Below are 14,923 nucleotides of genomic sequence, written 5' to 3' on the forward strand. Positions count from 1 at the left end.
TTGTTTTTCTGTAAATATGACAGGTAATAAAAATAAATTTAAACCTTTAAATAGTTGATTAAATTATATACCTCTCCATAGACCTTGCAAATATTTTCTTTTCAAGTGTGGTAACCTCTAATTATGTTACTTTATTTTATTAAATGACACCAAAAGACTTTAATATGTGAGTTATATTTTTTAACTGAAAATACTCAATTTCTGTTCCTTGCTTTTCTCGAATATTTCTGTTTTGGTGTGACTGGTTTGCACATGCCTGGATGTAGGAATCTCTGCGGCTTTCTGAATTTCTACAGTGAGAATTGTTCTCTGCGTTTTTGTTGAATCAGTGAGTCTATGAGGAAGTGGAGAGTTCAAGGTTTCCTATTCCACCATATTGCTGACATTACTCCTTGTTCCTTGGTTTTCTCAAAAGTAAAGCAAAATTATACATTAGTAAAAGTTACTTTTCAAGTAAAAAGAAATACTGTTTGACTACATTAAGAAAAAACAATACCAAAAATGGTAATCTATTGGAGGAGGACCTCACAAAATCTATGAATGAGTTTGTCAGTCCATAATCTAGTAAGATAAGAAGTAGAAAAACTATGAGACAGTGACAGTAATTTTTATACTTTTTCTCTAGAGATTAACATGAAAACACCCAATTCCAGTTGTGGCTATTTCCTCTATTTCACAGCTGCACATTCTTCTAAAGTAGCAAGAGAACATGGGTAGTAGAGCCTATACTTATGAATTAAGAGGGAGAATATACACTGACTTGGCATCTCTATGTGTTACGTTTATACCATCATTTACTTGCTAACACACACACACTCACACAAATACATATCGTAAAACTTTCTCATATTCATGTTCAAATATGCTTCTGCTGAATACTTAAACACCCTTTTACAATAAATCACAAGCACCCTAATTTTTCCAAAAATAGAATTAGATATAAGTCATGTCCAGCTAATTTACCTAGAGATGATCCTGGATCAAAGCTACTTTTCTGAGAACAGATCACCTGATGTGATGTTCATTATAGTTGTAGTTCTGTAACAATGCAAATTACACAGTGAATGGAATAATGAGTATATTTACCCATCATTATCTAGCCCTATATACAACTGTGAAGATAAGATTTAAGGAAATGAGGATCTATTTTTAATCTTTATACACTAAACAAAGAAGTTCAGGTAAACATTACACTCCTGGTTTCAGCATCTAGTTCCAACCTCCTACCTTAAAACTAATAACTCCACTTACACATTGTGTGTTTTCATTTATTTAGCCAATAATTAAACTATTCAAGGAATTTGCCAAGTGGAATGTCTTATTGAGGAATAAGATCTATGGTCTCTATGAGGATTGCCTTTAAAATACTTTTCTCTCTTTGAGGCAGAGAAGGGTTTTGATGGCTTCCTCAGAGTTCACCTGCCAACCAATTTAGTTCATTGGATATTGTTTCCTTGGTAGTCAGGATCGGTGACCATAGCCAACACATAGTCCTCATTTTTTGTATATTTCCATTGTGGCCTGCATCATACTGCCTCATCATTGATAGCTCAGAATTAATGTTATCATTGTATTACTGTGTTGAAGTTTAGTTACATGTTTTGAAATAGCCAACTTGTCTCTGTGCCTTCCCTACTTTATCTTATTGAATTAGTTACTATTCTTGTATTGGCAAAGAATGAATGAAAAGCTAGCAAACAAAAATACCAGGATCACTCTTCTGGTATTAATCTGGAAATCATTTAGTAGAAAACTGAAACCCTTGTTACTATCTTTCCCTAAATAAAATCAGTTTTATATTTAAAAAGCAACATCCTTTAACCTTTGAGTATTACACACGTGTATTCACACATATGTGTTTGTTTGTATCGGCAAACTTCTGTTCGTAGGAAAGCTTTGACCTCAAGATGTGGCATCATTCATTACTGCATGTTTAAGATAATATTACTAAATAGTACATAATCCAAATCATATGTTTAACTGCAATAAGAATGAGAGATTACATTTTTAATATTTTTGTATTTCTACAAATGTTTGTGGCATTCAGGCCTTGGAAGTACAGGCCTATGTAGTCAGGAATTGAAGTTTTTGCATAAGATAACAGAATATAGAGAATAAGGTTTGTGTAATTATGAAGAATGTACTGTGGCTGGTAAGTAAAATAGAAATTCAAAGAACAGGAAGGTTAACACAAAGTTTTTAAAAAAGGAAATGAGAAAAATGAGGAAGAGGTTTTTAAGTGGTAAAAACATACAGGCTCAGGACCCTCAAGACAGAAATGAATCAAAGCATCAGGCTCCAGGCAGGAGCTGGGATGGGGGGTGTTGCTAAGGATCATTTCAGACTAGGGTAGAGGGAGCTCTGGATAAGATGTGAGGTGTGGTCTAGCAGTGGGACCGTCTTCCTTTACTTTTGAGTGAACCCTCCAGCAGGGACAGGACTTGGAGCAGAGATTCAGAGGCGTACAAAGAGAGTTACACCTAAAGTCTTAATTAGCAAGTAGATTTTGAAGACTTTTGAAATGTTTCTACTCTTCTGGATATTAAGGTACCAATCTTTTGGAGGAAGATTTTTTACATCTATATTTTTATTTAAAAATTAATTTTTATGATAAGATATGAAAGGGAAGTTTTCTAAGGAGGCATCAAAAGACTTGAGATGGAGGATTATGGTGCATCTGAGAAGACAGTAAAAACTTTTAGGAATCCTATGAGCATCTGACCTGGATTTTAGGATTAAATTTCCAAGTTCTAACCTTAAAATGAGGAATATATATGAGGATATATATTTGTGTCTTCGGTATTCATTTTGCCGAAGGCAATTGGCTAAAAGGTCATAATGAGGAGATTCTGAAAGTAACTGAACAAGAAAGTAGGTCAGATGTTTCAGGAGATTTCTTGTGTGTGTGTGTGGGGATGGGTGTGTGGGTATTCACATACACACATCATACATATGCTTACAGTTAAGTCTATTTATACAGAGAGATAACCATTGAATCTGGTGCTGTTAAAGCTACCTTTGCACAAAATGCTAGTGGGGCTGTTTGAAAACGATGTTTTTAGGGCCTCAACTCATTGATGGAGGGAGTGGGGAGTAGGGAAAGGGAAAGGGTGAAAATGGACAGCCTGTCGCTTACTGTCAGTGTTCTTAGACCTTCTAGAAGGAGCTTCTCTGTGCCGACTTAGAAAACATAGTAAGTCTCTGGAACACTAAATCCATCTCATCAAAACTGACCTCAGAACAAATTAAATTCAAACATCGAACTGCCCTCCTGATGTCACTAGATTCCACACTCCCCTGTCACCACATTCCATCTTCTCCTCTGTTGCTAGGCACCCTGGGCACTTGTATTTCCCCAAGCACCAGGTGCTGTGTTTCTTTAGGACTCAAATATTCTTTGGTTCAATGCTATGGTACCCAGGTTCGCACCTGGAGAGAACTGTCACCCTGAGCCTGTGAACCTGAAGGCCATCCTGCAGATGTAAACACTGCATCCTTTGTGTAGCAGCCATGGAGCCACGTGTCAGGATGGAGAAAACTGTGTTGGGTAAGGAAGCAGATTACCCTTTTAAAGCGATGAGCTGATGTGAATTGCTATGACAAACAGCAGTCTGAGGTCTGTGATTTTTACGTTCCTCAATAAGCCTCTCTAAGAAAGAGAATAAAAATCGCTAACATGGGCACATGAGACCAGACAATATAAAATTGTTAATTTATCCTCAGTTTAATGTCTAATCAGTGCTCTATAATTATTTTATAATAAAGATAGTAAAAACTTTATCTTTTGATTTATGAAACAGTTTCTGAGACATTCTTTTTTAATCATTAAGTGATACATTTTATTTGATACAGATTAGTAAATTATTTGTCCTAAAATCTACGGATTTAGTCAGGAATGGAATATGTAAAGCTGCTGAATTTAGTTACCTTGGTAACATCTGGAATGAACTACACAGTCTAAAAATATTTCTCTCATTGTTTATACCAAAATTATAAATATACAATATTTATTCAGGACTTTCTTAATGTTTATCTTATCTGAAAATGAATCAATGATAACCTGTTTACCTGATATAGCTATGAGGGTTTCAGATAAAAAAAGATAAAACATGTTTAATTTTCAATTATAATAGAAATTGGATTTGTTCATACTAATGTATCTTTGATTTTAAAATATAACCTGTGTTTAAAGATATTTGTATTTTACAAAGCTTTCTTACATGCAATGTTTATTATTTTTTAATGATTCTAGTCTTGCATGTTAAATACATTTTCTTCATTAGATTCGAGTGTCACATTCCGGTTTCTTGAAATTTCTTTGAAAGAAATAATTTTTTAAAAAAGCAGAAATTCCCCTTCATACTTTAAAGATTTGAGTAAACATGAAAGAAAGGCACAATTTTCCAAATTATACAAATAAGTTCTCTAATTTTTGTTTCAGAAACGCTAAACTTCCACCGCCGAAAGAATGTTCTGGATTTCTCAAATTCAAATCTATAGAAAGTGCTATTGAAATCAGACATGACCCCCTAAAATCTACACTGAAATGTGGCCCCCTTAGAGTTCCCCAGAAGTGCTATCTAGGGTGCCACATGTGCTACCAGAATTTGGGGTGCCATATGATTTCACCACGGCTTATTAATAAATCTCTAATATTAATAAGCCTGAGAGGGTTCTTGCCTAATATTTAGAGAAGAATTCTAAATACTGGCACAGATAGACAAGGCAGCATGGTATGTTTTAAGCCTTTATTTAGTGTGGTAGGTATCTAGGGAAGTGAAGGCTTTAGTTCCGGTAGGAGAGAGGGGAAAGTCTGGAAACTAGGGCAGCGTCAATACCACTCAGAAAGCAGGCCAAAGCCACGTGCAGCAAGTGCCTTGAGCTGCTATCCACTGCTTATCACCGACAGCAACGCAGAGACCAAGAGCCTTTTGCGACACTCCCTGCCTTTTTATATATATTTTCCACAAGGGAGTGGCTTGTGGCCAGGTGGGCGCTCCGGTATGGTAGAGCCTGATGTCACATTGGGGTGTAGTGGGAGTATCAGGTAGAGCCTGATGTCACACAGGGGCGTGGCGAAGGCGTGGTCTTCCAGCTCACAAACCTAATCAATTTTAGCCTGTATGGCTGCCTACTTCACTATGTCATAGTTTCTGTTCAGTTTCCCAAGTTTTCCTGCATATTTTTCCTCATGAACTCTTTTATTGAACTGGTGTATGAAAAAGTAAATTAATAAGTTTTTCCATTGGAACATGTTTTATCTTTATTCACAAAATGACTTCAGAAAATTATTTGAAAAGATTTTTATAGGGAATTAAGGTTTATGCTTTTCTTTTAATTTTTTTACGGTAGTCCTGGACTTCATCTTGAATACTAGTCTGTCCCATTACCACTTGCCTTTCCTGTTCTTGCAATTTCTCTACTTGTCCCCTCTTTTACTACCTGTCACTGCTTCAGCCGGATCTTTCAAAGATGCAGATGTAGATGAATTCTCAGTCTTTCAACTTGTTTTCACTGCTACCAGTTGTTCCCTGCATGTCATTCTCCTCATTAAAATCAGGGTAATCTCTTCAAATTATAATTTTTTCCCACAAGAAATTAAAATCACTTCTGCTTGTTCTCAGAACAAAGGACAAGCCTTTTGTTTTATAAAACAATGCTGGATCTGTTCTCTTCCTTCCTTTCCAGACTCAACTTTCTTCCTTTTCTTTGTGACATTTCACACTTTATAAACTCTTCTCATCCTGTGCATACCAGTGACTTAGCACATGCTAGTCCCTCTGTAGGGAAAACTCTCCCTGAACTTCTTCCACTGGTGCAAGCTCACCCCTCTTTGGAAGTCAACTTAGGAAGCCTTCTCTGGCATCTTTGTCTCTTGTACTGCATCACAGAGTTTTGACTCTATATTTTAGCTGCTTATTTATTTTTCTGACTCTTAATTATCTGTAAACCCAATGAAGGCAGAGTCTCTATAAGACAAATATTTAACCTTATATTGTTCACAGTGTGGATATTTAATAAATGTTTGTTGACTAAATGAATTAACAGGTGAATTATATCACTCCTTCTGAATTTAAATATTCATTTCCATGAATATAATTGATTACAGGGCATTAAATATTTCATTGCATTCCACGAACATAATATCTAATTGATAATATTAATAAATAAAGAAGTCACATGCATTGAACAGATCCTATTATTCATTCATATATATGTGGTTTAATAAGCTTTAATTAAAGGAAACAATTCAACTACTTTGTCTACAAAGTATTTTAAAATTAGAAATTCTTATATGAGTAAAGATGAAATTAACTAAGGAAAATAAATGGTTATTGTTTTATGTAAATTTTTTGTCTAGGTGTTTTCCTTTTATAAAATTGAGCCATATTAGCCATACTGACTAACTTTTTCCATTTAAAACTTCATGACTCTTGTTTCCCTATATTCTAAAATAGAATAATGAATAGCTACATAATATAACCATTCCAATCTTTACTAATCCAATCATATATTTGATCATTTATATCATTTCTTAATTTTTACTATTAACACATATAAATGTATTTTTACCTATACACAGTGATTAAATTCCTTAGGTTTAAAAGTTGTGGAAATGTAACAGCTAAATCAGAGGTTAGTGTTTTGAATAAGTGTTAACTCATATAACTTGTTGCAATGTACCATTCTTGTTCGCAGGGTAGGTGATGCTTTTGATCAGAGAACTTTCAGAGAAACGGATATCCTCACTGGAAAAACAAAAGCTATTAGCAATATAATTGGCAATGATTCCTTTGCTTAAATTTCCTTCCTCTTGAGATTGCACAGTTTCTCTATTTTATCTTGTTCACATTATTTTATTTCACTTCTTGGGCTTGAATGTGTCTGCCAGATTGAAGACAATAACCAATGATTCACAAGTTTGTTGCTTGGATTAAATGACAGTATGTGTAACATTAGGTGGCACAATACCATACACATAATAGGAGCAACATAAATGCTAGTTGAAGCTGAAACTGAATAGCATATTAATTAAAATTAAAATATAAAATTTTCTTGCCAACAGATGATTCTGCTGCAGAGAGCTTTAATGGCAATGAGACTCTGGGGCCCAGTTCCATTGCTTCAGGGGGAACGCACAGCAGGGAGATGGGAGACTCCAACAGTGATGGCAAAACTGGGCTGGAGCAGGATGAGCAGCCACTGAACCTGAGTGACAGTCCTCTCTCTGCACAGTTGACTTCGGAATACAGAATAGATGATCCCAGCAGTAATGGAAAAAACAAATACAAGAATCTTCTAATTTCTGACCTCAAGATGGAACGAGAGGCGAGAGAAAATGGAAGCAAGGTAAGATCACATTACAATTTCCAGAGAATGCTTAATTTGGTCATGAAGATCACAAAGAAATCCCTACATAATAATGAAGTGCAGATTATTGTCCAAAAAATATTTAAAATATTGTCCAGTAATACATTGCCAAGAAACTTATAAGCATGTGTACTGTGTATCCATAAAATACAGTTTCAGGAGTAACAGTGAACAAAATAGATTGCTTCTTAAAGATGTCCATGACTTTTTAATGTACAGAATCTCATTTAATGTTTTTCACGTATACGATCTATTTATGGGTCTGTCTCTGGGAATTTGTTGAACACAGATGTGGAGGTTTCAGTTTCAGTACACAAGTTTGGTCTATTAAAAGATCATGGTCCTATTTCTCTGTATGAGGTAAGGGAGTATGGCAATGAAGTTTCAATTAAACTCTCCAGTTTGCTTTAGAGACTTGGGGACTTCAGTCAGTAATTTACTTCATGAACACTGGAGAACTGCTAAGTGTCAGTGTCCTGAATGAAATTTGCAGATTAAATAGGTTTTTGGAGACATAATTCAAAAGACAGATACACATTTCATGTATATCATTGTCCTTTTGATTCTTTTTATTAGAAGAAATTATAACCTCCCCATTCCCAACTGATTTAATTCAAAAAATATAAACTTAAATTTCTACTAGTTTGAAATAGCACATACCAAGAACTTTGTCCTATAATTTTTGAAGTTATACTTTGGAACATTTGAAAACTTTTATGGAATATACATATTAACTCCCTTCCTTCATCCCTCTCTCCAAGTTAGAGTTGTTGAACAGTCTTTTGACATAGTTTCTAAAAGCAAAACGTCTTAATCTGGATTAATTTCTGCATTTGCTGAGGCACTGTGCTTCCTAAATTGACTCAATTTAAATCTTCTTGCTTGCCTGAGGGGATGTTGTTTTATCCTCTTTTGAGCAAGTCACTAACATTATCAGACACTTAAGTATTTCTGCCTCAGGGAAGCCACTTCAACTTTTGCTGTGCTAAATGTACAAATATCCTCTTCAATGGTTTTCAAGCTGAATCTCACAACCACATATTTTAGATTCACTGTCATGATCTGAATCACTGGTTATGATCTCAGAATAAAATGACCCTTAAGTTTCCCTGGCCTCCACATAACCCTGTTTTCATCACACTTCAATTACCGTGAAACTTACTTTTAATGCTAGTGTCTGTTGAGCTTTTTCTTAAGATTATCCAATGATTTGCTCACTTCTTCTTTATCCCCTTATTCAACATTATCCTAGGAACTAGGCTCATTAAAACACATTCTTGCATACATTAAATGTGATGGAGTTAAGAGAGTTAGGAGAAATATGGATTGTTTGGGCTGTATGTGAGTGTTGAGATGAGAGATGGGCACTGGGAGAAAGATATACCCCCAAGGCACGGAATTAATGCTTTGGTAAAGGATGAACTGCTCCCAGAGCCAACTGAGGAGCAGCAGAGAGGCAGAATGAAGCCAGAAGGGTATGCACAGGTTATAGAAGCTAAGCAAAGTCTACCTCTCAAGGAGAATGGATAATGCTTTGATGGACAACAAAGAGGAAAATAGAAAATAACTGAATTAGTGAAAACAGTTTTTGTAGCTCATTGGAAGCAGAATCAAAAGAGATTATTTATTCATTCTTTCATAAAGGGACTAGTGGGACATTTGTTTGCCCTAGTGGTTAACATACAGGTTAAGATACCCACGTCCCAGTCAGAGTGGCTGGATTTGAGTCCCAGCTCCAGCACGCCATCTAAGGTTCCTGCTGATGTGGACCCAGAGAGGTAGCAGGTGCTGGCCCAAGTATCTGGGTTCTTGCTGTGTTTGTGGGAAATGCACGTTGAGCACAGGGCTCTTGACCTTGGCTTGGCCCAGTCTCAGATGTTGTAGGCATTTGGGGAGTAAACCAATGGATAGGAACTTTCCTTGTGTCTTTGTTTCTCAAATTAAAAAGCAAAGTAACATTAAATATTTGACACTCATAGAATAAACCTAGAAATGAAATGTGAAGCAGGAGAATTTTAGTTAATATTGCACGATATATTAAAAATTGGCTGAAGGGGCATTATAGTCCAAGTAAGGGACAGGCATTCAGCTCAGACTTTAAAATGCTGATTGTGATGCCTGCTTCCCATATTAGAGTATCTTGGTTTGAATGCAGGCTCTGGCTTCTGATGCCAGCCTCCTTCTTATGTGCACCCCGGGAGGCAGCAGGTGATGGCTGGAATAGTTGGGTTCCTGCCACCCACATGAGAGACCCATACTGAGTTCTCAGCTCCCAGTTTCAGCCTGGACCCTTGACTGTTAGGGGCATTTGGAGAGTGAACCAGTGGATGGGAGCTCTGTCTTTCTGTCTCTTGCTTTATCTTCTTCTTATTATTATTATTATTTGACAGGTAGAGTTATAGACAGTGAGAGAGAGAGACAGAAAAAGGTCTTCCTTCCGTTGGTTCACTCCCCAAATGGCTACCACGGCCGGCACTGTGCCGATCTGAAGCCAGGTGCCCCTTCCTGGTCTCCCATATGGGTGCAGGGCCCAAGCACTTGGGCCATCCTCCACTGCCCTCCCAGGCCACAGCAGAGAGCTGGACTGGAAGAGGAGCAACCGGAACTAGAACCTGGCGCCCATATGGGATGCCTGCGCCACAGGCGGAGGATTAGCCAAATCAGCCACAGCACTGGCCCTCTTGCTTTATCTTTCAAATAAAATAAGTAAAATTTTTAAAAGATGCCAAAGTAAGAAATACTATATTTATTGAAATATTAATCAAAACGGGTTTCCTAATGAAGTGTCTTCAGCTCTGTAGGAAGTTTTAGATTACCATGTTTTATTCTGAAAATGTCCACTTCTATGCTCTGAGGACCTGGAATGCAGATAGAGAAGGTGTATTGATATTTTGCTATTTTGGTAGGGATTGCATTGAATCTGTAGATTTCTTTAGGTAGTATAGACATTTTAATGTTATTGATTATTCTGATCCATGAACAAGGAATATCTTTCTATTTTTTGTGTTCGTGATGATTTCTTTCACCAGTGTTTGATAATTGTCATTGTAGAGATCTTTCACTTCTTTGGTTAAGTTTATTCCTAAATATTTTATTTTTTGTGGTTAATGTGAATGGGATTTCTTTCTTGATTTCTCTTTTTGTGAGTTCATCATTAGCATACAAAAATACTTTTTTATATGTCTATTTTATAACCTGCAACTTTACTGAATTAATTTACGGATTCTAACAACTTTTTCAAAGGATATTTAGATTTTTCCATGTAGAACATCATGCCATCTGCAAACATGTATAATTTGAGAACCTCTTTTGCAATTGTGATGTCCTTTATTTTTTTCTCCTCCCTAACTGCTCTTGTTAAATCTTCCAGTACTATATTGAGTAAGCGTAGTAAAAGTGGACATCCTTGTCTTGTTCCAGATCTGAAGAGAAAGGCTCAGCTTTTCCCCAATCAGTATGATATTGGCTATTGGTTTGTGAAATATAGCCTTTATAATTTTTAGGAATGTTCCTTCTATACATAATTTCTAGAAGGTTTTTATCATGAGGGAGTGTTGCATCTTATCAAATGCTAGTTCTGCATCTATTGAGATTACTAAGTAGTTTTTGTTCTTCATTCTTTTTATGTGATTTATGACATTTATTGATAAGTGAATGTTGAACCACCCTTGCATTTCTTTAATCTCTCTTGATCATGATGTATGATCTTTTTTATATTCATTTTGCAAATATTTTGTGGATAATCTTTGCATCTGTGTTCATTAAGAATATAGATCTATCAACAGTAAGGGTGAGGGCTGATCAAGTCACCATTTCTCATAGTGTTCATTTCACTTTAACAGGTTTCCTTTTTGGTGCTCAGTTAGTTGTCACCTATCAAGGAGAACAAGTGGTATTTGTCCCTTTGGGATTGGCTTATTACACTCAGCATAATGTTTTCCAAATTCCTAACAGGGATCACTTTTCAGTTAAAATTTAAACACCTAGGAATAATTGTGTGTTGATTACAGTTCAATCAATGGTACTAGAACAAAAAAAATACTAAAATGGATAAAGTATTACATTGATCAGCCCTCATCCTGACTGTTGATGAGCAACTTGATATGTTATCCCTATTAGTATTTTTTTTGTTTGTTCTACTTAATACTTTTGGTTGAATACTGTAATCAATACACAATTCTTCTTAAGTGCTGAAACTTAACTGAAAAGTGATCACTGTTAAATGTAAGAGTGGGAATAAGAGAGGGAAGATGTGCAATTCGGGACATGCTCAAGCTGACTTACCTCAAACGGTAGAGTTAGAAACATACCAGGGGATTCCAATTCAATCCCATCAAGGTGGCATGTACCAATGCCATCTCACTAGTCCCAGTGATCAATTTCTGTTCACAATTGATCATAATGATAGGACTAAGAACCAAAGGGATCACATAAACAAGAATAGTGTCTGCAAATACTAGCAGATAGAAGAAAAAAGGGAGAGAATGATCCAACATGGGAAGTGAGATACACAGCAGACCCATAGAATGGCAGATGTCCTAAACAGCATTCTGGCCTCAGAATCAGCCCTTAAGGCATGCAGATCCGGCTGAAAAGCCCATGAGAGTATTTCAGGCATGGAAAGCCAAGACACTCTGGGGGAAAAAAAAAACCTAAATGAAAGATCTCTGCGAGTGAGATCCCAGTGGAAAGAATGGGTCATCAAAGAAGGAGGGACCTTTCTCTGAAGGGAGGAAAGAACTTCCACTTTGACCATGACCTTGTCTAAAAATTATCAGAGTCAGTGAACTCAGGGGGCTTCCATAGCCTTGGCAGCTCATGACAAGAGCCTAGGGTGATTACTGATGCCATAAACAAGAGTGTCAATTTGTTAAGTCAACAACAGGAGTCACTGTGCACTTACTCCTCATGTAGGATCTTTGTCCTTAGTGTGCTGTACATTGAGATTGAATGCTATAACTAGTACTCAAACAGTATTTTTCACTTTATGTTTCTGTATGGGAGCAAACTGTTGAAATCTTTACTTAATGTATGCTAAACTGATCTTCTCTATATAAAGAGAAACGAAAATGAATCTTGATGTGAATGGAAGGGGAGAGGGAGTGGGAAAGGGGAGGGTTGCGGGTGGGAGGGACGTTGTGGGGGGGAAGCCATTGTAATCCATATTCTGTACTTTGGAAATTTATATTCATTAAATAAAAGTTTGAAAGCAAAAAAAGAAAAAAAAAAAGAAAAAGAAAATTCACAACATCCCATTCCGGAGAGGGAGCAGGAGATGGGAAGGTTGCGGGTGGGAGAGAAGTTATGGGGGGGGGGGGGGATGGAGCCACTGTAATCCAAAAGCTGTACTTTGGAAATTTATATTTATTAAATAAAAGTTAAAAAAATCCCCCCCAAAAGAATATAGATCTATACTTTTTTTTGTGGAGTGTTTTTGGTTTTAGTATCAAAGCAATGCTGACCTCATAAAAAGAGTTTGGCAGAATTCTATCCTGTTCAATATTTTGGAATAGTTAACTTGAAGAATATTGGAGTTAATTCCCCTTTGAATGTCTTGTAGAATTCAGTAGTAAAGCCAGGTACATTACTTGTCCTTGATGGAAGACTTTTGATTATGATTTCAGTCTCATTGTATGTTATGGGCCTGTTTAGATTGTTTATATCTTTATTAATCTTGGTAGGTTATATGAATCCAGGAATTTATGCATTTCTTCAAGGTGTTCCAATTCATTTGCATATAATTCTTCATAGTAGTGTTTTATGATTCTTTGTATTTCAGTGGTGCCAGTTGTAATGACTCCTGTTTCATCTAATTTTATTTATTTGAGTTTTCAATCTTATTTTTTGTTAGTCTGGCTAAAAGTTTGTCTATTTTGTTTATCTTCTCAAAAAAACAACTTTTTGTTTTATTGACCTTTTGTACTGTTTTTAGTTTCAATGTTGATTATTTATGCTGTGATCTTTTTTACTTCTCCCCTCCTGCTGATTTGGGGTTTTATTTATTCTTATTTCTTCAAGATGCATCATTAGATCTTTGAAATATTTCTCTTTTTAATGTACATTTAATGCGATAAACTTCCCTCTTCATACCAATTTTGTTGCATCCCACAGGTTTTGATATGTTGTGTTGTCATTTTAATTTATTTCAAGAAAGTCTTTGATTTCCATTTTAATTTCTTCAATTATCTACCTTCAATGATCAGTAGCATGTTGTTTAATTTCTAAGTATTTATGAATGTTCTGTTGTTCTTCTTGTTGTTGATTTCTAGTTTCATTCCTTTATGATCTGTGAAGATACATGGTATGATTTCAGTCTTTTTAAATTTTCTGAGATTTGATTTGTGGCCTACTATGCAGTCTATCCTAGAAAATGTTTCATGTGCTGATGAAAAATATGTGTATTTTTAGCTGTTATATGAAATGTCTTCTCCTTACATTTATCTGTTAAGTTCATTTGGTTGATAGTATGTCTCAACTCTGAAGTATCTTTATTGATTTCTTATCTGTGTGATCTGTTAGTTGAGAATAGTGGAGTGTTAAAGTCACCTACTATTATTGTATCATTGTCTCTCCCTTTAGGTCTCATAGTATTTTCTGTGTATATCACAGATAGTCTGTGTCAGGTGCATATATGTTATTGATTGTTATGTCTTCTTGCTGAATTGAACCTTTTATCAAAATATAATGCCCTTAATCTCTTTTTTACAGTTTTATTTTTATTTAAAGTCTGTTTTATCTGATACCAGGATACCTATACCTGCTTGCGTTTGGTTTCCATTTGTCTGATGTGTCTTCTTCCAACCTTTCACTTTTAGTCTGTGCATATTTTTGTTTGTGAAGTGAGTTTCCTATGGGCAGCCTATAGTGGATTGTGGATTTTTATTCATTTGGCCAACCTAAATCTTTTGGTTGGTGAATTCAACCTATTTTCATTGAAGGTTAGTATTGATAGGTAAGAACTAATACCTGTTATTTTGTTGTTTGGATAATGATTCTACCTGTTTTGTTAGTGAATTTGGTGGTGTCTACTTCTAATGCAGGACACCCTTCAGAATTTCTTGTAAAGCTGATCTGGTGGTAGTGATTTCTCTGTTTTTGCTTAACTGGAAAATATTTTATTTCTCCACCACAAAGGATAGCTTTGTTGGATATAATATTCTTGGTTGGAATTTTTTTAAGACCTTGAATATATTATCCCACTATCTTCTGGCCTGTAGGATTTCCTCTGAGTAGCCTGATGTTAATATAATTGATTTTTCTTAATACGTAACTTGACACTTTTCTCTTACTGTCGTTAGGATTCTCTCCTTGTCTTTAACTTTTGACAATTTGGCAACAATATGCTTTGGAGAAGACCTTTATTGGTTGAGTCTGCTTGGAGTTCTTTGAGCTACTTGTATCTGGATGCCCATGTCTCTTTTAAGACCTGGGAAATTTTCAATTATATCATTTAGTACGTTCTCAATAGATTTTTCCTTTTTTTCTCCTCCAGGAATATATATAATACAAGTATTTGGTCATAGAATCATAGTCCATATTTTGTATAAACTTT

At 35.7% G+C, this 14,923-nt stretch overlaps 1 protein-coding gene across 13 annotated transcripts in view; it reads left to right on the forward strand.

Annotated features, from left to right (window-relative positions):
• The window catches only part of NOL4 (nucleolar protein 4), a 373,271-nt gene that overhangs the window by 206,123 nt on the left and 152,225 nt on the right, over window positions 1-14,923 (forward strand). For 10 of the 13 annotated variants that reach the window (XM_051851303.2, XM_002713494.5, XM_008261193.4 and 7 more), the window contains one exon: window positions 7,067-7,350. In XM_051851303.2, coding sequence (XP_051707263.1) covers window positions 7,067-7,350 — 284 coding nt within the window. Of the gene's footprint in view, window positions 1-3,160; window positions 3,548-3,592; window positions 3,617-7,066; window positions 7,351-14,923 lie in introns of those variants that run through there. The other 3 variants (XM_008261194.4, XM_051851302.2, XM_070050337.1) reach the window with 3 other exon arrangements.

The sequence above is a fragment of the Oryctolagus cuniculus genome, chromosome 10 (genome assembly GCF_964237555.1).
Source record: "Oryctolagus cuniculus chromosome 10, mOryCun1.1, whole genome shotgun sequence".
NCBI classification, from domain to species: Eukaryota; Metazoa; Chordata; class Mammalia; order Lagomorpha; family Leporidae; genus Oryctolagus; species Oryctolagus cuniculus.